General features: G+C 37.9%; 1 protein-coding gene across 2 annotated transcripts; it reads left to right on the forward strand.

Moving 5' to 3' along the window:
- Nucleotides 1–1,645: 1,645 nt before the first annotated feature.
- On the forward strand, nucleotides 1,646–23,082 carry PSMA6 (proteasome 20S subunit alpha 6). Of its 2 annotated transcripts, XM_057544048.1 has the most exons (8): nucleotides 1,678–1,816; nucleotides 10,235–10,365; nucleotides 15,690–15,784; nucleotides 16,245–16,326; nucleotides 17,057–17,212; nucleotides 19,497–19,675; nucleotides 20,939–21,033; nucleotides 22,858–23,082. In XM_057544048.1, exons 4-8 carry the CDS (start codon nucleotides 16,311–16,313, stop codon nucleotides 22,913–22,915), a joined length of 504 nt encoding a protein of 167 aa, XP_057400031.1. In that variant the 5' UTR covers nucleotides 1,678–1,816; nucleotides 10,235–10,365; nucleotides 15,690–15,784; nucleotides 16,245–16,310; the 3' UTR covers nucleotides 22,916–23,082. The 2 variants fall into 2 exon arrangements, with proteins under 2 accessions (XP_007180773.1, XP_057400031.1); XM_007180711.2 differs by lacking the exon at nucleotides 10,235–10,365 and having other exon boundaries at nucleotides 1,646–1,816.
- The last annotated feature ends 2,253 nt before the right edge of the window (nucleotides 23,083–25,335 follow it).

Below are 25,335 nucleotides of genomic sequence, written 5' to 3' on the forward strand. Positions count from 1 at the left end.
GCACAGAAACGAAGACCTAACACAGCAATAAATAAATAAATAATTAATTAATTTAAAAATATATTTATATATACACGAAGTATTGTCATAAAATTAATTTAAAAAAAAAAGATCAGGAGGAGTTGGTGCTGAGGATAGGGACCTAAACCAGAAGCAAGGGACAACTTTTATCAGTACATTTGGGAATCAGACAGAGCTGGAAAGTACCCTGTGTGCCAGAGATGATGTCTGCACTTAGTATTTTCTTAATTGAGTTTCAGTTTTGAATTTTCTTTTTCAGTAATGAAATAGAAGTTTATTTTTTAATAAACACTCTTGAGAAATTGGAACTTCCATAAGAAACTCCTTCGGAGGCTCTCACAAAATTTTTTCTTTTAAGTGGAAAGTGAGTTTAAGAGAAAATACATTAAAGAGGTAAGAACCCCTACTTCAGTATTCATTACAGCTGGTATTGAAGTGCCAGAAATCTTGGTATAGCTGGCCTTCCTGGCGCACGAACTATTGGGCAGAGGGGGCGGGCGATACTAGCTTAACATCTGTTTTGCCTTTTATATTCACTAAATAGGAGCGTGCCTTGAGGTAGGTCAAAATAGGCGCATTTTACAGTTCCAAAAGCCACCTGCTGTTCTCCCGGAGCTACCTTGTCTGCTTGGGAATTATTCTCATTAGTTCATCTAACGCCGGCCTGCTATGAGCCTTTCCCTTCGGTTCTTGTTCATTATCAATCAAGGCTACTGATTCCTGTATTATACCTATATTTCAACCCCAGTTCCACTTTTTTTTTTTTAATTAATTAATTAATTTATTTATTATTTATTTTTGACTGTGTTGGGTCTTCGTTTCTGTGCAAGGGCTTTCTCCAGTTGCGGCAAGCGGGGGCCACTCTTCATCGCGGTGCGCGGGCCTCTCACTATCACGGCCTCTCTTGTTGCGGAGCACAGGCTCCACACGCGCAGGCTCAGTAGTTGTGGCTCACGGGCCCAGCCGCTCCGCGGCATGTGGGATCTTCCCAGACCAGGGCTCGAACCCGCATCCCCTGCATTAGCAGGCAGATTCTCAACCACTGCGCCACCAGGGAAGCCCCCCAGTTCCACTTTTAAGACAAAACTGTCGGGGGTTGTTGGCCAAAGGAAGATCTTGCCTGGCCAGAAGAAAATTCTGCTCTGGAGTGGCTAGCAGAACCCGCTCCCTTCTGTACCTGAAATTAACGGCTGCTGCGGGAGCAGCTGCAATCCATTTATTTCTCCCTCCAGTAGCAGGAAGCAAAGTGGTTGGGTAAAGAGGTTAGAAGAACGCCAGCAAGCCAGAGCCAGGCTGGATATACAGGTGCCAAAACTAACGAGAGACTTGTTAAATACGCGATCCCACAGACAGGCAACTCACTACTCATGGCCCCGGAAAGCTTTTTTGTTCTTGCTATAGTCAATTCATTCTCTAGATGAAAGCTCTGTAAGCCACCTCAACGAGAACTTCACCAGCCATCCTAAAGCCGCCCACACATGGAGCTGGCGCATGCGCACATCGAAAACCTTTGGTCCGCTCTCCCCACCCTCCACCAGGGGCGGGGCCTTGGAGTTCTCAGGCGCACGGGAACTGACGCTAGAGTCGTGACTTCGGGGCGCAAGAGCAGATGAAGCCCGCCAGTGCCCCGGAAGCAGTCGCTGCAACTTCCGGAGGGGCTTGTACACCTGGTGCGGGAGCTACGGGGCCCCGGGACTGTGCTTGGAGTAGTGGTACACCATGTCCCGTGGCTCCAGCGCTGGTTTTGACCGCCACATTACCATTTTTTCCCCCGAGGGCCGGCTCTACCAAGTAGGTGAGTGAACCGGGTTTGCCTTTGGTCCACTCGAATTGCTCTGTCATGGTACGGCCTGGAGCAGGAAGCCGCGGCCGGAGTTTAGTCCCGGGCTGAAGCATGGCCGGAGCTGGGACGGGAGGAGGGCCGAGGCCAGGTCGAGTCCCGTGATGTTCCCACCGATATCTGCAGGCAGGGATGGGAGCCCGAAGGCTGAAGGCCTCGGGCTCTCCAGGGCAAGCGGCCGCACTGCCTGGACACTGTAAAGCGTTAAGGAAGGTAGGGCTGTTTGACGTGAGTGGGCCCAACGTCTGTAATCCTCTAATGGGTAATTGGTTCCTTGACCTTGCAATTAAAACGTCCCCCCTCCGTTTTCCTTTGTTTGCAGCATGGACTTCTTGGTCCTGTGGTTAATTCCGCGTAGGCATTCAGAGCCTTGTGTGTGCCAGACGCTGTGCTGGTCCTGGGGGATGCAAAGATGTCACACCCTCACCTATACTGAAGCTCACAGCTTAAAGGGAGTGACAGATACGTAAACAAACGGATAAAAAGAAAAATAAAAAGCGCCAAATTACAAATACCTACAGAGTTCAGGACATCTTTGAAAAACTGGTGGACAGGATGAGTGGCTGTCAGTTCTAGAGCTGCTCTTGAAACTAGCATCTTAACCCACATGTGTTTGAATGCTGCTATAGTTTAAAAGCTGGTTCTGAATTGTAGGTGAGGTATGGTGAACTAGCTGTTTCCTGAACAGCTTCAACGGAAATAAACCCTAAAGTAATTACAGTTATTCAGTATAGTAATATATTTTGTTGGATTGAAAAAGTGTCAGGGTTTAGGGTATGATTATAACCCCGGACCCTTAACCCCTTTTCCTGGAGAATTCAGTATCAGGAGAACCTGATTTACAGCTGGCCGGAGATGGTTTCATTTTTGAGTGAATTTAGCACCTCAGTGCCTTGGCGAGGATAGTGATAAAATCGTCTGTGCTTGGAAATCATAAGGAGAGAGTTGGCCTATAAATGAAGTTCTCTTCACCTGTAAATTTTAGAAATAAAGATAACTTGGAATGAAAGCAGTCTACTATATGGCTACATACTGGATGTAACGTAGCAAGAAACAACATCATATTGGGTAATTCAGTAACCCCTTAACTCATCCCCAATTGAAAAATATGACCTAAGGTAGAACAGAGAGATGATAATTGTATCTTCAAGGAAGTTTCATTTTTAAAGTTTCATTCCTGAGTTTTAAAGACTTTTTCTATATTAGACTATGCTTTGAATGTTTTATTTCATGGTTTTTAATATGCGAACAGGAAAAGTCACTTAGACCTACACTTTGCTTTTGTATACTATATTTTGAAATCTAGCCATAAAGCATAGGCTTTAACGCTTCCCCGATTTGGTGAGTAGAGAGGCTGAATATAGTGTCATTTTAATAGTTTTAAAAGATTCAGAATAGAACATGTAGTTCAAAACAAATTAAATATCTAGACAGAATAATTTTAAGCTCTGTCTTGTTGTATAACACATTCCCTCTGCTACTCAGGGCACTAATTAGACATTGCTAGGAAAAGGAAAGTGAAAGAATAGTTAGTATGAGCAAGCAGTATAGTGGTGAAGAGCCCAGGCCCTGGAGCCATACCTGGATTCAAATTCCTGCTCTCCTCCATACTAGCTTACCTGGGCAAGTGATGTAACTTTAGCCTTAGTTTCTGTTTGCAAAGTTGGCCTAATAATTCCTTCCTTACATGGTTGTTTCGAGGATTAAATAAAATGATATATGTAGAGTGGTTAGCACAGTCTTAAGTCCTCAGTAAATGTTATTTTTTGTTTGATTCTTTGGCTTATTTTATATTTGGTCTATTAAATTAGTAGCTCTATTTTCTTCTTTCATTGTCCATCCATGCTTGATTCTCTAGTGAAATATATGTACATTGTCATAATGTTGTAAATACTATTTATTAGTTTATAAACTTTAGAATCTGCCAAAGACAAAACGTATAAGAATTATAAAGTGCAAATTGTTAACCATAACAGTGGAAAAATAATATAAGAAAAATGGAGAGATGACAAAGGAATGGAAAGATGAATGGAAAGGCAAGTATGTTCCTCATCTTCCATAGTTGGGATTCAAAAGATAAATGTAGTCTAAAGTTGGTAAATTAAAAAAATAGAGGTATAAATTTAAAGTTACAATGCTAACTATAATCATAAACAAACTGTTGGCAGTGTTTGTTCCCAAGGAGTAGAGAGAAAGATTTTTGATTGTTACCTGTACCTTGAAAATTTTCTCTCAGTGAATGTATTCAAGGGGTAGGGTGTGTGTGTGTGTGTGTGTAGAAAAACTGTAGCGCTATATACAGAGCACTTATCAGTGGGGAAATGAAGGCCCATAAGCCTGACTTCTTTCAGGCCTCTCTTCTGCTTGCAGGTCTCTTGCTGGATATGCCTGGCAAGAGAGGTAGGAGCAATCACTTGAATTTGCCTCCCAGATGAAAGTGAGCACTGCCTGGTTGCTTCTAAGAAGGGAGCATGCTGATAAGGAAAGGAAAGAAATGGTCTGGTAGAGACAGACTGGAGAGGACAGTTTTCTAATCTAGAAGTGGTACTGTGTACTGAAGCCAGGATTCCTGGGGAGTCCTTGCGCCACACCAACTAGGAGAACTTTCTACATATGTAAAATAGAGATAATAATTCCACTTACCTTATAGGTCTCTAACGATTTAATGAGTTAATAGATGTAAAGTACTGAGTGTCTGTCACATAGTAAGTGCTCAGTAAATGTTTCTGTGAGGGATGCTGTCAGGAAGAAACAAGTGGCTGATAAAAATGGAATCAGGAGTTTCACAAATAAATGGACTGAGAAGTACTTACTGTTTGCCTCTTTTGCTGTTAAAAAAAAATTCTTGTTTTAAAGTAGTGTTTCTCAACCCAGACTTCTCATGCCCTCTTGAATCTGATTTGAAATTAAATGTGTATATGTATACATACGTGTATATATTCATAAATACATACATATTAAAACTACACAAAAATAATGGGATCAAACACTGCTATGTTTTCAACCTCATATCCCCCCCCCGACACACACACAAACGCCAAGATTTCTAATGACCCCACCTGCTTGAACATCACCATTTTAAGGAGTGTAATATTTGGAGGCACTGTGAAATGAGACACACTTCCTGCTTAAGTTATAAGGTTAGGGAAAGACAGAATGGCAGTTTTAAAAAATATTAACAAAAAGTTTCTAGTCGTACAGCATTCAAATTGAATGTAGACATATCCTGCAGAATACCTGCCTTGCCCCAGTAGAACATCTCTTATTTTTTTGATAACCAAACTTCGAAGAATATATGGACCATACATTATTTTTCCAGCCCATGTTTATATGGGAAAAAATCATGTTTTCCAAAATTCAGTACAGGTTTTTGTTTTTAAACGTCTATTTATTTTTTCCCAGTCTTGTAAGTTAGAAGTCTGGTAGGCTTAGGGTCACACAGGCTGAAAATTAAGGTGTCATTAGGGCTGCATTCTCTCTTTTATTTTTTTTAGTTTTAGATTTGTGTTTTATTGGGGTAACATTGGCTTATAACATTATGTAAGTTTCATGTGTACAACATATCTGTTTCTATTTCTGTATACCCTACATCATGCTGACCACCAAAAATTTAGTTTCCATCTCAGTACAGCATTTTAGACAAAATTATGGGTGGGATAAATCTTGAGTTACATTCCTGTAGTTGGCAGACTTTCAGAATCACCTGTAGATGCTTCAAAATGAGCGTCCGTAAATGGGACGTGCATCGCTGCCGTCGCTGGCATCACACTGAGCAGCTCATACCGTGAGCCATTGCTGGGCACTGTGTGCTTGTCCTGAACATTGTGTCACAGTACCTTTTATATTATCTAGCCCCTGTTTTTTCCTAGTGTTATACGAATGAGTCCTGGAAAAGTTGGGAGTGTTGAGGAAAATTGTAGAGGAGGAAGCAGAGTGTGTAAGAGACTACTGTGGAAAAGAGGTCTCTATATACAAACAACTGTTTATTAACCATTTTATTTGTAATCAAGGAAGCAGTTTTCATTCTAACCTGTTTGTTGTTAGGTTGAACCTTGTGAAACTGCTGGTGTTCCACTGGTTTTTACCTATAAAAATAGCTCTTTCGTGTGGTTCAATCTAATACATATATAATAGGTAATTTACTATGTATTTAAGTTACTAATTAAGAAATTTAATATGTAACTTAAATCCATTATAATCTTTCCCATTTAAAATAATAAATCCATTATAATTTTTCCCATTTAAAAAATGAGAAATGGGCTATCATTTTCCTGCATAATCTTGGACATTCAATAACAGATTACTGAGATCAACATAACAGTGTTTGCTAGTTTTGTAAGTTTCTGAAATTTTATCCAAAAAACCATATCTTTAGTGATGGAGATAAAGTGTTTAATTACTATTTCTGACATGTGAATTCTGACTTTTAAAAACTAAACATGCCTTTTAAATGCTGCCTATAAACTATTTTCTCTTAATTGGGCTTCATGCTCACCTCTGCTATAAACTGTGACATTACTTTTTACTCTACCAGTGTTCCTTTAGAAGATAGTTTTTGGTTATTGTCTCTAGATTCTTTACTTGGCAGTTTCCATTTTTGTGGAAATTACTGTAAATATATATTTTATGGTGGTATTGTTATTTAAATTAAATTTTTTTAATTAAAAAAATTTTTAATTGAGGTATAGTTGGTGAACAATATTATATAAGTTTCAGGTGTACAGCATAGTAATTCACAATTTTTAAAGGTTATACCCCGTTTATAGTTATTATAAAATATTGGCTATATTCCCTGTGCTGTACAATATGTGTCTTTGTAGCTTATTCATTTTATGCTGGTGGTAGTGTTATAATGGGGATTCATTTACACAAAATTTTATTGAAAATTACAGTGCAGTGCACCATGGTAACTACTAAAATATCTGTGCAAAAAAGGGTACTTCAGGAAGTGACACTCACAGGAAGAGCCAGGAAAGTTTCCTCAGAGAAGATAAATTGATCTACATGGAGATTAGATAAGGAAATTCAGGGAGACCAGTGTATTGGTCAGTGAGTGTGGTTGGAGCAGACAGTGATAACTGGAAGAGTAGATTGTAGCAAAATTTTGAAAAGATTTGGATGCCATGCTAGAGTTCAGACTTTGTCCTATAGGTTTTGGACATAGCCGGCAGAAATGTTTAAGAACAACAAAATTATTAAGTAAAATAGAAGAGTTGAGTGTAGAATTAGAGTAGAAAGGGACAGATGACAGGAAGACCACTTTGGAGAGGCTTGTTCAGTAATTCATATAAGCCCTAATGAGTGAACTAAGGTATTGAGAGAGAAAGGCTGGAGAAGGGGAGATTCTTGAGTTTTATTTTCAAAGATTTTATTATGGAAAATTTCAAACCAAAGTAGGTAGAATAATACAATGACCCACATGTATCCATAATCCAGCTTCAGCGGTTGTCAGCATTTTATCAATCTTGTTTTCCCATATACTTTTCCCCTCTCTGCTGGAGTATTTTAAAGCAAATCCTAGATACGAGTGGACATTTCTCTGATGAGAGAGAAGTGAAGAGTCAAGAATGGTACCCAGCTTGAAAACTTGAGTGGTTAGTAATTTGAGATAAGGACTATAAAAAAAGAAGGAGGTTTATAGAGAAGAGGAGTTTAATTTCAGACATGCCTGTGGGAGAAATAGGCATTTGCAAATGTGGGTTCAGAGCTAAAAGATGACATAGTTAGTGGTGATTATATAGGATAAAATCATCCAGTGATAGGGAGAAATGATAGAATTCTGGGGGATACCAGTTTAAGGAGTCAGCTGAAGAGATGGAAGCCGTGAAGGAGACTGGAAAGTAGGAGATGAAGAGCAGGAATGATATATATATATATTTATTGGCCGCGCCACGCGGCATGTGGCATCCTAGTTCCCCACCAGGGATGGAACCTGTGCCCCCTGCGGTGGAAGTGTGGAGTCTCAACCACTGGCCGCCAGGGCAGTCCAGGTATGATATTCTTTTTTTTTTTAAATTATTTTTTATTTATTTATTTTTTTGGCTGTGTTGGGTCTTCGTTGCAGTGCGCGGGCTACTCAGTGCGGTAGCTTCTCTTGTTGCGGAGCACAGGCTCTCGGCCACGTGGGCTTCAGTAGTTGCAGCATGCAGGCTCAGTAGTTGTGGTTCACGGGCTCCAGAACGTAGGCTCAGTAGTTGTGGCGCACGGGCTTAGTTGCTCTGCGGCACATGGGATCTTCCCGGACCAGGGCTCGAACCTGTGTCCCCTGCATTGGCAGGTGGATTAACCACTGCACCAGCAGGGAAGTCCCAGGAATGATATTCTTAACTAGAACTTTAAATTAAATTAAAAATTCATTTCCTTCATTGCACTAGCCATATTTCAAGTGCTCAGTAGCCACATATGGCTAAAGGCTATTATATTGGACGGTGCAAATATAGAACACTGCCATCATCACAGAAAGTTCTGTTGGACAGCACTACTCTATATAGAGAGGGAGAGAGGACTAGGACTCCTTTAATGAATTCTAGCTAATTCATAGGCACATTGTCTATTGAGAAGCATTTTCTATGTGTAAAAAATATTTTTTTTATATTTTGTGGGACAAAATTTTATTATCTGGTGAGGGCTGTAGCTCTTTCTTTTGTGGCCTTTTATCTTTTGCATTATTTAAGCAGACCAGATAAGTAATGCACATGAGTGAAACCGGCTGGTGTGATAGGAGGAGGAATGATGGGTACTGTGAAAAACTGCATAACACATGCCAGCCCTAGATGATTTTTCCTCTGCAGGACAGTTGCTATGTGGGAATGAAGGTCAAAAGATACCAGAATTTTTTTTCTAAGAAAAACGAAACCCTGATTTTATTTTATCAGACTTTTAGTTAATTAAAATCTTTCTAGAAAACTGTGAATTCTAAACCAGTTTGAGTAAGCTGGATTGGGTCCATGGCCAACCTTTGACTTAGTGTCTACCGGTTGCAAGTGTAATTTTCAAGTTCCTTGGTTCCTACTTTCTTTGACTATCCATTTTGGTGGTGGAGGGGGAAATACACATTTGAAAATGCTAAAATTACTGGTGAGGTAGGAAATACTATGGGAATTCAGAGAAAGGGTTGAAGAGTCCCTTCTAGGACAATCAGAGAAAGTGTCCATGGGAAATGGAAGAGGCTTGAGGGGAAGGGCAGGCTTTGGCTAGGTGGAAATAAGAGTGATAGGGCAGTCCAGAGAGGACTTGAAGCAGCAAAGACATGGGTGTGGGAAGGGTCAAGGTCTCTAAGCAAAAAGTACAGTGTAAGAGGAGAGATGGTAAAAATTGCAAACTAATAGCCCTGTATAACCATAGATGGAATACTTTTTAGGCCAGAATTGTGTTCTGAACAATCAGGTAATAACAGACAGCAAGCAGTTGAAAATGTGGAACTGAAATTAGGTGAGATCAAGGATGGTGACCCAGATATATATCTGTATAGAATTGATTGTTCCTAATGTTTCTTTATCTCTATAGTATGTATAGTGATAACTTTTCTTTTATTCCTGATAACTGGTCATTTGTATTCTCTTATTTTCTTAGTCTGGCTAGAGGTTTGTATGAGTTTCCTGTGGCTGCTGTAACAAATCACCACAAACTTGGAGGCTTAACACAACAGAATTTATTCTCTCACAGTTCTGGAGGCCTGAGGTCTGAAATCTGTATCACCGGACCAACATCTAGCTGTCGAGCAGGGCCATGCTCTCTCTGGAGGCTCTAGGGAAGAATGCATTCCTTGTCTCGTCCACTTCAAGAGGCTGCCAGCATTTCTTGGCTTGCGGCTGCATCACTCTAATCTTCAAGACCAGCATTTTCAAATCTGTCTGCTCCCTCTTCATAGCACCTTCTCCTCTGTGTGTATAAGGTTTCCCTTTGTCTCTTAATAGGAATGCATTTAGGGCCCACCAGGATAATCTCCCCATCTCAAGATTAACTTAATCACATGTGCAAAGATCTCTCTCTCTCTCTCTCTTTTTTTTTTTTTGGGCTATATATGGTAGTATTTGCAGGTTCCAGGGATTAGGACATGGATATCATTTGGGGACCGTTTTTCAACATACCAAAAGGTTTATAATTTTGGGGTTTTTTTTGGTATTTTGTTTGGCTGCGCCTTGTGGTATGTGAGATCTTAGTTCCCTGACCAGGGATTGAACCCATGCCCCCTGCATTGGGAGCGCAGAGTCTTAACCACTGGACTGCCAGGGAAGTCCCATTGGTTTATTGTTTTTTGTTAAAAGAATCAATTTTTGACTTTGCTCATGTTCTCTTTTTTGTCTTTTTCATTGATTTCTGATCTTTATTATATCTTTTCTTCTAATCTGGGTTTACTTTGCCCTTTTCTAGCTTCTTAAAGTGGAAACTTAGGTTTGCAGTGTAGGACTGAGGGCCCCAACTACCTTCTGTCTGTTTACCAGAGGCCACCGGTGGTTCTTGCCGCATAGCTACTTATCAAGCCAGCAAGAAGAATCTTAAGAGTGAGTCTGCTAGCAAGGTGGAGTCTTATATAATGTAATCAGTAGAGTGCCATCCCATCACCTTTGCCATATTTAGTTTGTTAGAAGGAAGTTAAGAAATCTTGCCCACACTCAGGGGAGGGGATTACACAAAGATGTGAACACCAGGAGGCGTGTATTGTGGAGGGGAGGCCACCTTAGGATCTGTCCACCATAGCAGTAAAATTCCTTCTGAACACTTTTAGCTGCATCCTACAAGTTTGATACATTTTTATTACCATTCAGTTCAAAATATTTAAAAATTTCCCTGGTGATTACTTCTTTGACGTATGGATTATTTAGAAGTGTGGTTTTAAATTTTCACATTTAAAATTTTCCCTGGGGCTTCCCTGGTGGTGCAGTGGTTGGGAGTCTGCCTGCCAATGCAGGAGACACGGGTTCGAGCCCTGGTCTGGGAGGATCCCACATGCCGCGGAGCGACTAGGCCCGTGAGCCACAATTACCGAGCCTGCGCGTCTGGAGCCTGTGCTCCGCAACAAGAGAGGTCACGATAGTGAGAGGCCCGCGCACCGTGATGAAGAGTGGCCCCCACTTGCCGCAACTGGAGAAAGCCCTCGCACGGAAATGAAGACCCAACACAGCCAGAAATATAAAAATAAATTTAAAAAAAAAATTGAAAAAAAAAATTTTCCCTAAGTATAGGGATTTCAGCACTTTAAAAATTGAGACTTGTTTTACGGCCTAACATATGGTCTGTCTTGCTAAATGTACCATGTACTGTTAATACCATGTGCCTGTATATTTTTCAGTTATTGCCAATAGTATTCTACAGATACCACCTAGGTCAGGGTGGTTGATGGTGTAGTTCATATCATGTATGTCTACTTATTTGGTGTTTGTCTATTTCTAGCGGTTGCTGAGTGGCAGTGTTAAAATCTTTAACTGGGTTTGATTGTCCATTTCTTTTTTTAACTTGGTCAGTCTTCCTTTCAGGTATTTTGAAGTAGTCTTAAAAGGTGTGTATACATTTATGAGTGTTATGTTTTCTTATGAATTGTTTCTTCTGTCATTTTGAAATGTTTCTCTTTATTTCTGATAATACTCTTTGTCTTGAAGTCTACTTTATCTGATATTAATATAGTCCCTCCAACTTTCTGATGCTTACTTTTATATGGTATACGTTTTTTCATCCATTTGTTAAAGTGTGTCTCCAGTAGGCAGCATATATTTGAGTCTTGCTTTTCTATCCATTCTGACGGTTTCTGCTTTTTTTTTAAATCTTAATTAAATTTTTTTTAATTTGAATTTTATGTATTTATTTTTTATACAGCAGGTTCTTATTAGTTATCTATTTTATACATAATAGTATATGTATGTCAATCCCAATCTCCCAATTCATCCCACCACCACCACTCCCCCCCTCTGCTTTTCCCGCTTGGTGTCCATACATTTGTTCTCTACATCTGTCAGTTTCTTTTAATTGGAGTATTTCATCCATTAGCATTTTAAAAAAATTATTTACTTATTTATTTATTTTTGGCTGCGCGCGGGCTTTCTCTAGTTGGGGTGAGTGGGGGCTATTCGTCATTGCGGTGTGCAGGCTTCTCATTGTGGTGGCTTTTCTTGTTGCGGAGCATGGACTCTAGGCGCACGGGCTTCAGTAGTTGTGGCACGTGGGCTCAGTAGTTGTGGCACATGGGCTTAGTTGCTCCACGGCATGTGGGATCTTCCCAGACCAGGGCTTGAACCTGTGTCCCCTGCATTGGCAGGCAGATTCTTAACCACTGTGCCACCAGGGAAGTCCCCTCATCCATTAGCATTTAGTGCAGTTGTTGACATGGTTAGATTTAAACTTACTATTTTATTTATTTCTGTTTGTCTTTGTTTTGTTTGTTTGTTTATTTGTTCCCCAGTACCTCCTCCCTTGCCGCCTTTTCAATTTTTTGAGCAGTTTTTAGAATTTCATTTTAATCTGTTAGCCTTTTGGCTACTTCTTAGCATCCTTTAGTGTTGTTCTAAGGATTATAATATACATGCTTAACTTCTTCCAGTCTTAGAGTTAATATTTCTCATTTCACATAAAATGTGCAAGCCTTGAAACATTGAAAGTCCATTTACTCCCTTCCTTTTTTATAAGTAATATATGTACATATTTCATAAACTCCACAAACGTTGTAACTTTTGTTAGGTATTATATATATATATATATATATATAAAATAGATCTATCTATCTATCTATGTATTTATTTATTTATTTATTTATGGCTGTGTTGGTTCTTCATTGCTGCGCGAGGGCTTTTCTCTAGTTGGGGCATGCAGGGGCTACTCGTCATTGCAGTGCGTGGGCTTCTCATTGAGGTGGTTTCTCTTGTTGCAGAGCATGGGCTCTAGGCACATGGGCTTCAGTAGTTGTGGCATGCGGGCTCAGTAGTTGTGGCTTGTGGGCTCTAGAGTGCAGGCTCAGTAGTTGTGGCGCATGGGCTTAGTTGCTCCGCAGCATGTGGGATCTTCCCGGACCAGGGCTCAAACCGTGTCTCCTGCATTGGCAGGTGGATTCTTAACCACTGCGCCACCAGGGAAGCCCTTGTTAGGTATTTTTAAAGAATTAAAGAGAATAAAATAGTCTTTTATATTTATCCAGCTATTTACCATATTGTGATGTTCCTCATTTCTAAAGATTGGAGTTTTCTTTTGGTATCATTTACTTCAGCCCAAAGAACTTCTTTTAGCATTTTTGTTGCAAGTCTGAAAGTATCTTTATTTTACTTTCATTCTTGAAGGATGTTTTTGTTGGATATAGAATTCTGAATTGATGATTTTTCTTTCCACACATTAAGGATGTTCCACTGTCTTCAGGTGCAATCATGGAATTCAAATCATTGTTCTCTTGTGTATAATCTGTTCTTTTTCTCTGTTTTCAAAATTTTCTCTGCTTTTGGTTTTCAGGAATTTGACTATAATGAGCACAGGTGTGGTTTTCTTTGTATTTATCCTGCTTGGAGTTTGCTGGTTCTTCAGTATGAAATTTTATGTCTTTTGCCAAATTTGGGGCATTTTAGCCATTATTTCTAAAGATTTTTTTGGTCTTGTGCTTTCCTCTCCATATGGGACTCCAGTTACACACATTATACCTTTTGATGTTGACCCACAGACTTATTTTGTTAAATCTGTTTTCTCTTGTTTAAAATTGGATAGGGAATTCCCTGGTGGTCCAGTGGTTAGGACTCCGTGCTTCTACTGCAGGGGGCTTGGGTTCGATCCCTGGTCTGGGAACTAAGATCCTGCATGCCGTGCAGCAAGGCCAAAAAAAAAAGGGGGATAGTTTGATTCATTTTCAGATATCTCCTTTCTGCAGTTAAGTTCACTTGGTGAATTTTTAAATTTCAGATATTGTATTTTTCAGTTCTGTAATTTCTATTTGGTTCTTTTGTACTTTACTGAGATTTCTTATTTCATCTTTAATATTTTTCATTATGTCTTTGAACATAGTTTTAATAACTTTGCCTGCTAATACAACATCTGGGTCATCTCAGGGTTGGTCTCTTGTCTTGTAAGTAGATCATGTTTAACTATGTTTGGTTTGGTTTGTTTTCTTTTTTGCTATGTTGAGTAATTCTGGTTTATATCCTGGGCATTTGTGAATGTTAGGTTGTGAAGACTGGATTCTGTTATATTCCTCCAAAGAGCGTTAATTTGTTCTAGCAGGTGGTTAATTTGGGTGGCAGCTTAAATCTCAATTCTTTTATCCTAGCTAGGCTGCTTGGAGTCTGTCTTTTGCGTGTGTGGTTATGGAATCAGCTAGGGATTTGGGCAACATAGGAGTTGGGGCTCTCCCTCTCTGGCTCTCTCCTTTCTCTCCCTCATTTTCCAGCAGCTGTGGTTACTCCCCCAAGCTGTTCTCTAGCTCTTCAGGCCAAAAGGACAGAGTTTACTGTGGGTGTTTACCCTTGACTGGGGCCTGCATGCAAGCTTAAGTCATGAAAATGGGGAGCTCACCCCAGTCCATTGCCATCTTCAAGCATTGCCTCCCTCTCTGGAATATGCCTCTTTTGGCCTCTTTCTGGTGTCTTTGGGTAGTTTTGTCTAGAGTTTATAGTTTACCTATGGAGGGTTGATCTGGTAGAGGCTTTATTGACCATATGAGAAACAGAACTGAGAAGCATTATGAAACATTATATTTTAGAAGTTGTTTGTGGTGTAATGGGATCGTAAAAACAAGCTGTTGTAATTAGCTAGTTAAATGTAAGTTAGATCTGAGGATTTTCTTTGAGGTGATTTTTCTAGAGTCTTTTTACTCTTTTGTTCTCTTCAATATATGGCCATTTATAAATATTTGACAAAGGATTTTTATCACAGCTCCTATTAAAGGAAATTCTTTGGTGTCATAGGTAGTATCTTCCTCAGGTGATCTTCATCACCAGTGGCTTTTTGAACCAAATAAGACCAGGCCTCAGACCTGGTGCACAGAGTAAAAGCATCTATTATGCATCAAATGTAGACAACAGTTGGAGTAGTGAGTAATTTTTTTCTTTTACATTATCCTTTATATTTTCTACAGTGAGCATATATTAATTTTTGTTGCTCGTTTCCTAATTACACAATATATGTTTATATTGTTCAAATATTACAGAAATATACAATCTAGAAAGGGTTAGTCTCATCTGTAATTCTGCTCTCCACAGGCATGACGTCATTATCAGCTGAACCACGTGGTGCCAAAGTAGTTTGTTTTTATAAGTCACTTTGATTCGGCTGTTTCAACATGGGAATGATTTGACAGCAGCTAGAGAAGTGCACAAGCTGAAGTTTGTTATAGATAAACTGAAGAATCCTATAGTGTAGGTAACATGAAAATTGCAAAAAACATGATCCAGAAAATTTCAACTTGGTAGAGGGGGGATAAAAAGGCAAAGTAATCTAACAGCAGTTAAAACTGCATACGGTCAATTAGTTATTGACCAAAAGTTAACAGAAATAGTAAATCTTGAGAAAATTTAGATCACCAAAATTTGACCCAGGGAAACCAGACTTGGTAGAAATAATGGCTACAAAACAAACTTTTTAAATGATAAAACATAATTGAAAAAGATTTGCTATAATAAAAATTAATTAAATGTTTATTGGAAATTTGGTATTTGTACCTGATGAAAATGATCAAAATGGAAAAAAGTGGAGTTGGTTTAATTACGATTTATTATTATCATTATTATTTTGACTTTGCATGTATTGGATGGCATTCCATGTTAGTTCATAAAGCTCTTTATTTTTAATAACTATGTATTATTCCATTGTATGAATCTATGATCATTTATTTCACCTCTTAAAAAAAACTTCTATTTTCCAGAATATGCTTTTAAGGCTATTAACCAGGGTGGCCTTACATCAGTAGCTGTCAGAGGGAAAGACTGTGCAGTAATTGTCACACAGAAGAAAGTACCTGTAAGTAGTACTGCCAAGATAGCCAGTTGTTGCAGAATGCAAGAATGTTTCATGAGTTTGTACAAGGGTATATTATTATATATGTTAACATTATTTTTGCTTTGACCCTGCTTTCCTGTCTGTCATCCAAGAAGAATTTATTGACAATTTAACTGAGTAGACAGAATTGACATGTTGAACTTTGTGGTATGATTATAAGCACAATGGGATTTCTAGGTCTTTTGTCTTCAGGGACCTCAAAACACACTTTGGTGAGCTATAATTCTTGCCCACAGGAAACATATCATCTGAAAAAGGAAAACAGAGTCGTGCCCCTGCCCCCATTTTTTATTGGTTTTAACTATAAAATGAGCAGAAGACATTTATTATATAGTTCATTGTTATCATTCCATAATATTTTTTTGTCACTACACAGAGACCTGTGATTTTTTAAATTATCTTGATTTATTTTTTTCTTTAGGACAAACTATTGGATTCCAGCACAGTGACTCACTTATTCAAGATAACTGAAAACATCGGCTGCGTGATGACAGGAATGACAGGTGATTGACTTAATACCTACTTATATTTGTTATTTTCTTCAGATTATTTTTGAGTTTTGTATTAATTTTAAAAGGCTTCCTTTAGTGTCGGATTTTCAGGTGATATGAGTAGATTTGCAGTCTTCCAAGGCTAGTATCGATATCTTCAGAGTATTGTGAGCTTTTTTGAAACCATAAGTATAATAGAATTAGATCTCTATGCTACAGTCAGGGAGACTGAGCTGAGGCCCCTCTCATAGATGATTTATTTCAGATATGGTTAGTAATTTAAGGGGACATAAGTCAGTATACTATCTCAAACCTGGTGATAGTGACACTGGTTAGAAGTAGGTGAGAATTATAAAAATAACATTGGGTTTTTATTTTCTGAAATCAAGGGAAAATTCAAGCCCACAAAAAAAAGATTGAGAGAAACATTATTTTCTTTCCTTAAAACCTGTTCTTTGGGGAGTTATTAGATACTTTTAGAAACTATTTTGACAGCTGATGAAGGGCTCAGCATAAAAGAGCAGTGCTGGATATAGAACTTCATTTTTTAAACTTTTCCTTTTTTGTCACATACTTATTGCTGAGTCATGCATTATACGTTGGTGGGAGAAAAAGCCATAGTGGACCACTTCTGTTTTCCTTAAGTTATAATGGAGATATATGTATATATTGGGGAAATTATCTGAATTGAGGTTCATTCTTTCCTTCTAAAGAAGTAAACCTTTGTTTTTTATGCTCTAAGCTGACAGCAGATCCCAGGTACAGAGGGCACGCTATGAAGCAGCTAATTGGAAATACAAGTATGGTTACGAGATTCCTGTGGACATGCTGTGTAAAAGAATTGCTGATATTTCTCAGGTCTACACACAGAATGCTGAAATGAGGCCTCTTGGTTGTTGTGAGTATGCAAAGAAGTCTCCCAAATAATTGATGAATTATGATTTCTTTTTAGCTAACATGCATAAAGAAAGTTATTTCAGTAACACTTGGGTTTGGAACATGTGGTTTGGAAGTTATAAAAGGTGAAGAAATCTTTATAATAAATCAGTGATGGAAGGATAGGTTTCACAACAGTATTTTAGGCACTACCTTTAAACTTTAGATGCTATTAGGCTTTTGTAATGGAGATTCTACTACAATCCCAGATTACTAGTTCGATGGAAATGCCTAAATTAGGCATCTTAACAATGTAGTTTCTTTGGACCACCCTAAAGAATCAGGCTCACACATATATGCCTGTGATTCATATATTTAGAATAAATTTCTTTAAAAAACAAGTAAAATTTTATTGGGAGAGGAATAAGCTTTACTGATCTGCGATTTAATGTAATAAATTAGCCTGAAAAATTCAACATGTTTGTTTCTGACATTGTGTCTTCATTTATGAGAATTAAAGCAGTCAGTGTAATGATTTTTCTTTAGCATCTGACCCTATTTTTGACCTGTCACTTAAAAATTCTCCCTTGATTTCTTCAATGATATTCTTCTCCTCCTGTTTCCTCAGCTCATCCTCTTCTACTGGTCCCTTAAATGTTGTTGTTCATCGGGTTTCTCTCCTTGGTCCTTCTCTCCTCTTTGTTCTTCTGGGTGATCTCATCCACTTTGATGGCTTCGTTTACTACCTATATGCCAGTCACTCCCTCATTAGCTTTAGTCCAGTCTCTTCCTTCATGTCCCACAGATACTTCAAACTTGAAATCATTGCTATTTTCCTACTCTCATCCTCAACTTCTGTTCTACCCCCATCTCACCTTCCCTGGTCATCTGTTTAGTCATCAAGCTTTACCTTGGAATATCTGTCCCTTCCATCTCCTCTGTCACTTTTTCATTGTCTCTTGCCTCTGCCACCTAATTTACTGCCTTTCTTCCTCCTTACTCTTTCCTAGTCTGTTCCATATTCCTACATGAGTTATCATTCTAAAATCAAATTTTGTTGTTTTGTTGTTAATATGATGTGCAAGGCCCCTTACAGTTTACTCCCAAGTTGCCTCTTGGACCTGAAGCTCTGCATTTCTCTTTCGCCTGAATCTCCTGTAATACATGGATCTTTTGTCATTCCCTGGGTGTGCCCTGACCTTTCGTGTGCCTTTGTGCATGTTCCTTTTGCCTTGATTTCCTTATCATCTGTTAAACCTGCTCATTTTGCAAGACCCTGAAGTAAAGAAGTGTTTCTTTTTTCCCCCCAAAGAAGTAAGTGGATCTCTCTTTTGTGGTGCCCTTGTACTTTGTATCACAGCTCAAGTATAAAATGTAAAGAAAATTACAAGGTAACATAACATTAGAATAAAATGGATAGCTGATCACTGTCATAGTGTTTGTCAATAAAATAAGGTTCAAAATTCCTCATTACTAGACTCTGTAAAACATCTGTAAATGTGAATAAAGTCATTGAATAAATACCAAATCTTGTAAGAAGACACTATATAAAAAAGGTTCAAATGGGGTTAAGCTATTCTTTAAATACTTTGTTACCTGCTCTGCTGAGTAGAAAGAAGTTTGGTGGTGGTTGTTTATTTTAATTGTATGTCATTACAATAACATAATTATACAAGAAAAAGTATTTCTTGGCCAAATAAACTGAAGAACTACTGAGCTAAAGTAGGTCAACCTACAGCAGAAGATTTTAGAACATTTAATATGCTTTTGTATATTATTTTTTCTAAAAGAAGTATGTGAAAAGTATATTTTCCAAATTTATTTGACCAGTTAACGTCTTGAGGGATTAGGGTTCAAAGGAACATGCTTTGGGTAATAGCAAGGATTAGAGAATTGTAAATTACATTTGTGATCATTAAAACCTTTTAAAAATCCGTGATAAAACCTTTTGGAAAATAGAAATTTGTTAACCTAATTTATTTGTGGTGATAACCTATGTTTTGTTATTAGTTTTCTTAAAACAAAACACATCCTTTAAAAAATACTTTTAAAAGAACGGTGAAATTGGCTAACCTGATTTTCTTTGCTTTCATGAGTTGTCTTTTCTGTAACATCATTTAATTTCCACATTTATTGAGCATTTACTGTCACACATTAAAAAACCTGTTCTCAGGGAAAAAAAAAAAAATCCTAAAATAGACGGCCAGAGTAATGATTAACAACAGCTATGTGGCAATACCAAGAGAGAAGAAATCTTGTTGTATAAAGGCATAAGATATTTAATGAGGGTCTTTCTTTCTGTTTAGGTATGATTTTAATCGGTATAGATGAAGAACAAGGCCCTCAGGTGTACAAGTGTGATCCTGCAGGTTACTACTGTGGGTTTAAAGCCACTGCAGCAGGAGTTAAACAAACCGAGTCAACCAGCTTCCTTGAAAAAAAAGTGAAGAAGAAATTTGATTGGACATTTGAACAGACAGTGGAAGTAAGTTAGCTGAAAGGAACTGACCTTTTTTTTATGCTATGTAGAATAATGAGGATCATTGCAGAATTGACAATCTGTATAGGCTATTCCTGGGTTATGTCATGATATCCAAGTTTGTCAGGTTAATAGTAAAATTGATGTCACATGGGAACAGTGAGGACTGTTTTTATTCATCTAATTCCCTATCTCATTTCATAATGTATTTGAAACTGCTTTCAACAAAACACATGTAAAATGGGAAACTATAACTAAGAATAGGAGTCAAGACCAGGTCCAAAGACCTGCACGGTTGTGATTCAGATTAGGCTTACGCCAACTGGAAGCAGAAGTGAAACAGTTGAGTCAGTAATGCTGCTCTTATGGTCCTAAAGGAAAAGCAGCCATTTTCAAGGAAGCAGACATCTTCACAGTAAAAGAATATGCTCACAGGATGACTTGGCAGAGAAATTATATCTGGGACACAGAAGTAGAGCTGTTTTATGCAGGGTTCTTGAGGGGATTGTTCATTATGATTGGGAAGTTTTAAATTGACAGGACAAGACAAAATTCTTACACAAATATTTAGTAACCTTAGACTAAAGAAGTTTCTTATTTACTGCCAAGAAGTTAAAAACAAAATTTTAGTGGATTGTGGAAAAGAGGGTCTGGGATACAGCAGTTCTAAAGACTAACAACATGATTCTGATAAACGAGAAAGGAAAAATTACCATCTAATACCTTTGTGTCTGGTTGGCAGTATTATCATACACTAACAGGAAATAAGCTAGTTCTCATCTAGGAGGCACTGTTCAAATGTTTCTTAAAGGTTTTTTTTTTAATTGCAATTCATAGTTACATAAGTAATTAATCACATCAGGTACAAAGCCACTTAAAACATTCTTAAATTGTTATTACTGTAAATTCCTTGAAAGAAGACTATCATTCATCTTTATCCTCTCCCCATCTCACTCCAAGTGCTAGTAAGCATATTGCCTGGCATGTAGTGATCACCAGGCAAACAGACTGTTTTGTGTAAATCACCCTATTTTTGTTGTTGGAGCCCTTTAGTTTATAGTTCGACTTGGTATAAACAAGTTTCTTGTCATTGGCAGGCAACATGTTAGAATTAAGCAATCTGTGTGGCTGTAGAACTACATCACCTCAAACATGGAGCAAAAATGAATAGCTTGTGGTTAACTCATGACTTGAGTAAGTTTGGAATGAGAAAAATCTTGGAATCTCTGAAAACTACTATATTACTTTAATGTTGATACTTTTTTTCAGACTGCAATTACATGCCTGTCTACTGTTCTATCAATTGATTTCAAACCTTCAGAAATAGAAGTTGGAGTAGTTACAGTTGAAAATCCTAAATTCAGGTGAGTTATATTGTCGGCTAGGTACTTAAAGAAGTTTGCCAAGTGATAAATTCTAGTCTACAAAGGTGGAGGTATGTTGGTTCATTTGTCCTGTAACTTGAGGAAAACACTTTTTTGAACTAGAGTTAGGTTTTTTTTTTTCCCAGCACCTGAGAGATCTGTTTTGAAACTTATTGGGTGTCTCCTTAAGACAGACATAAACTGCTTTTCTTCTCATTTCATTTATTTTATATCTAATACCAGAGATGATGTAAAATAACCTCCTTTATCTGAGAAGTAAACTAAGCATAAGTGTTTATGTGTTTTTTTTAGCTTAAGGCCAATAGAAATTCAGCTCCCAAACTAGTAGTTTTTAGATGGAGCTTTGATTATTTAGTGGTTATTTAAGTGGAGCTTTGAAGAGCAGTATGAAATACTGATGTACCTCAGACCCTATTTGGATATCTTTGAAACCCCTGAATTTTGCATACAGCTAATTGAATTGCAGATGCTGGATCCTTGTCTGTTCTTACTCACTAAGTGACTAACTCCCACATATCAACTTCACAGCTTCCATGAGTCAAATCTATACTGGGTGCTTAACATACATCAGTTCACTTAATCCTCCCAGCAACCCTGTGTGGTGACTGACTTTTACCATGAACCTGAATACTCTTGTGAATAGTAAAAAATGCTTCAGTTAAATCCACAGATTCAGGGAACCTGCTGGAATGCATGTTGACTACTATGTGTATTTACTCTTAGGTCACAGTTATAAAGACACATGGTCATTGTTAGGGATGGGAAAAAAAGGTAGTAAACTAAGCTTAACCAGACCTTGAAGAGTTTTGTTAGTACATTTTTCTTCTCTAATTTGTTCTTTTTGTTGCTTGCAGGCAAGTGATGTAAACATGAAAGATTTAAGAAAAATTTATAGAATTTTTTTAAAAAACAGAAATGAATTCCCTTCTGTCCCCCATAGGAAAAGGTTGCCTTTTTAAAAGAAATTTTCTTAAAGCAGTAAAATTCCAGCAGGAACAATCTCTCTAAAGGATCTACAAATAGTTCTTGTTTTCTATTCTGAGACCCTCCTATAACCTTTAAAATCTTTATATCCATCTACTAGTTAAATAAGTAAGAAACCAAATATCCTATGTCTTCAGAAAAACTCTTGTATCATTTATAAATACTGTGATAGTAAGTATACTTAAATAATAACTAGAATATATGACATAAGCATACACAACTGTATAAACTACTTACATTGCCCCAGTTTGCACTAAAAAATGTCACTTTGACAAATTTCACTTTTAAAAGTTCACCAGTAATGGGTCACATTAAAGATTGCCAAGCAATTGTTATTTCTTTGGGGCAAACATCATTTAGAAAATAACATGTTCAACATGGAGTGCCTTCTTGTCTCTAGGCTGATACAAACTTGAGTTATAGTAGGTATAAAAGCATTTTGACATAGGAGCTAAGATAGAATACATTATGTATAGTTTAGTTTTACATTTAATTTAAATATTTGCTATCATAATTGCAACCAAAAGGGTTTTTCTTTCAAAAGACTTAATTCTAGATCTGATGTCAAAGAGGTAAACATTAGTGTGTATAGATGAAGTTGATATGATGCCTGGGAATTCCTTCAAAATAATCTGAAGGGATGAGTGGTGGGTGTATTGATTTTTAAAAGATTAGCTATAAATTGATAATTGTTGAAATTGGGTGATAGGTACACAGGAGTTCATTACTATCCTACTTTTGTGTGTTTTTTGAATTTTGCATAATAAAAAGGTTTCAAAAAGTAAATAGTTGTGGGGGTTTTTCCCCTTTGCCTTCCAGGATTCTTACAGAAGCAGAGATTGATGTTCACCTTGTTGCTCTAGCAGAGAGAGACTAAACATTGTAGTTAGTTTACCAAGTCCATGACGCCACTTGCCTGTGTGTTTCGTAACAACAGACCAGCGTTATGTGGGCCCCTGAATTGAAAAAGGAACCTCTCCCACTCCTCCTGCCACTGAAGTGGTTAGGACTCTGTATAAATAAAAACAGTGCTTTTGGAAATAATCGCATCCTGTCTTTTTTACCTCCAGTTTTAACTATTAAGTCTTTGGTACATGCAGACAGTTAAATAAATGTTCACCATCTTCACATTGTAGCTTTATTCATTTTGTTGAGAGATCCAAGTTTCTTTGTCTTAAGGAACTTACTAGCCAGAAATTTAAACTATAGCTATATGGCATAATTAATAAATTGCAAACTAAAACTGTGGTTTCAAAACTTGCTCTGACTATAGTAAGTGGGCATGTGAGGCAAGGCCTTTATTTTACAATTCCTCATTCATTCCTGAACCTGGACTCCAAGTTGCATTGGAGGTTTTAACTATAGTAAAATGGTTAGCATTATTGATCTTCAGTAGTTGAGATACACATTTAATCTATACTCAGTAAGAACCAATATTTTTAAGAGCAGAAATTGTAGTTACCTTTGGGAAACAATAGGGTTAGAAAAGTTGTAGAATATGTGTATTTTCTATGCTGCCTTGAGATTAACTATTTAAAGCAGACTTTAAGGAATTGGCCTATAGTAAAGTAGAGATACCACCATAAACAACCTTAGGGGAAAAAGAAAGGCAAACTATATTCTGAATAATCTTTTTTTTTTTTTTTAATGTGTAGAATTAAGGTTTTAAACTTCCCAGAGTAGTTCCCTGGTGACCTCAGCCACTAATTGTTATAGAGGATCCAAAAATCTTGGAATGTCTAAGGCCAATACATTTCATTTGCACTGGGTGAGACTGGTGCTGTTGGTGTTACCTCATGCAGGTGAGCATGGCTGCTGGTCTGATACCAGTCCCTGGAGTCTGTTGTCCTGGTTTCTGTAGCCGCCAGGCCCGCAGAAGGGGAGGCCGTGTGAACTTCGGACCACGAGAAGCAGGAAACTTCACCGACCACATCCTCTTCAGAGCTGAGTCATGAGTTGTAAAGTGTCCTAAAAGGGAAGCAGCGTTCTTCCGATTCAGGGGCTGCTGCCCTGGGATTACCCATCCAAATCCACTAGGCTCTATAAAGGTGCTGCTCTCATTTTGAAAGGGGGGTCTGCATGAAGGGCTGCTCCCCTGAATAGACTCTGCACTCCTATACCCTTAGGGCCTTGACTGTCTGTCTTCATCCTTCTGGAATCATGGGTGAGAGACGAGCAAATAACTGGATTTTTCTATAAGAAAATATCTTCGAGTGATTGATAGAAAATGAAAATTTTCTCATTTGTTAGAAAAATAAGTTTTTACATTATAAAGCAAAATCTAGCTGAATTAAGGGTTTTGAGTAAGTATATTAAATTGGTTATTTTATGCTTAAAAGAACTGGAAGAAATAGAAGAGATCCATTTAAGTATGCAAACACTAAATGCTCTAAATCTGTTTTTAACACAGTCTGGGATCGCTAACAGTTAACATGGAAATCTTATACAAATGCTAAGAAAAATATCGTAAAAATTTAAATATCTTTACCCAAAGGGCATTTTGATAAACTCCTAGTAAGAAATACACAGTTGAATACTGACATTCAGAGGGCTATGTCGAGACATTCGTGACTGTGAAGACCTGTGGGTAGACACATGGCTCTCCTTCTCTTGGTACCCACATGAAGAAACAGCTTTGTACCATTTAGATTATATGCGAACAACAAACCAGGTACTCAGCTCCCTCACTAGCCCCAAATCCAACTTTCAGATTTGTACCACAACCAAATTATTACATTAAGGATCTTCACGGTCTCCCTTAAAGAGTCAGAAATGCTAAGGTTAAATATGTTCCCATCATCTATTACATTTCCAAAATATAAGAAACAAGTCTTAACAGCTAACATCATAATGGCACTTCCACTGAAACAAGGAGCGATCCCAGATGACTGTTAACCTCCATTTATTTTACATTCTGGGATATCCAACTAATTCGTAGATTTCTCTGCTTCTCTGAAGTCCCAGGCCTTCTCTAAAGCCAGGAAAGCCTGCTCAGTCTGTGCAAGCCTAACGCACCTGAACGTGGGGTGTAAATAATGTCAACCAAAGCTGGTGGATAAATGTCGCAGCCTCTTGTGGGGCATTTCTGGGATGGGCCATACAAGCCCCTAAAAACTCTGAAACTTCAAAGATGAGTGCATGTCTTAATTTTCTGGGAGAGACCCGTAGCTTTCATCAGATATTCAAAGAAGTCTATTTCCCAATAACCACTGGCAGAAAGGAAGCAGTAGAAGGAAAACAGTAGAATGTGAACAGTGATTATTTCTTGTAGAAATTATTTTGGTTATTTATGGTGGA

The sequence above is a fragment of the Balaenoptera acutorostrata genome, chromosome 3 (genome assembly GCF_949987535.1).
Source record: "Balaenoptera acutorostrata chromosome 3, mBalAcu1.1, whole genome shotgun sequence".
NCBI classification, from domain to species: Eukaryota; Metazoa; Chordata; class Mammalia; order Artiodactyla; family Balaenopteridae; genus Balaenoptera; species Balaenoptera acutorostrata.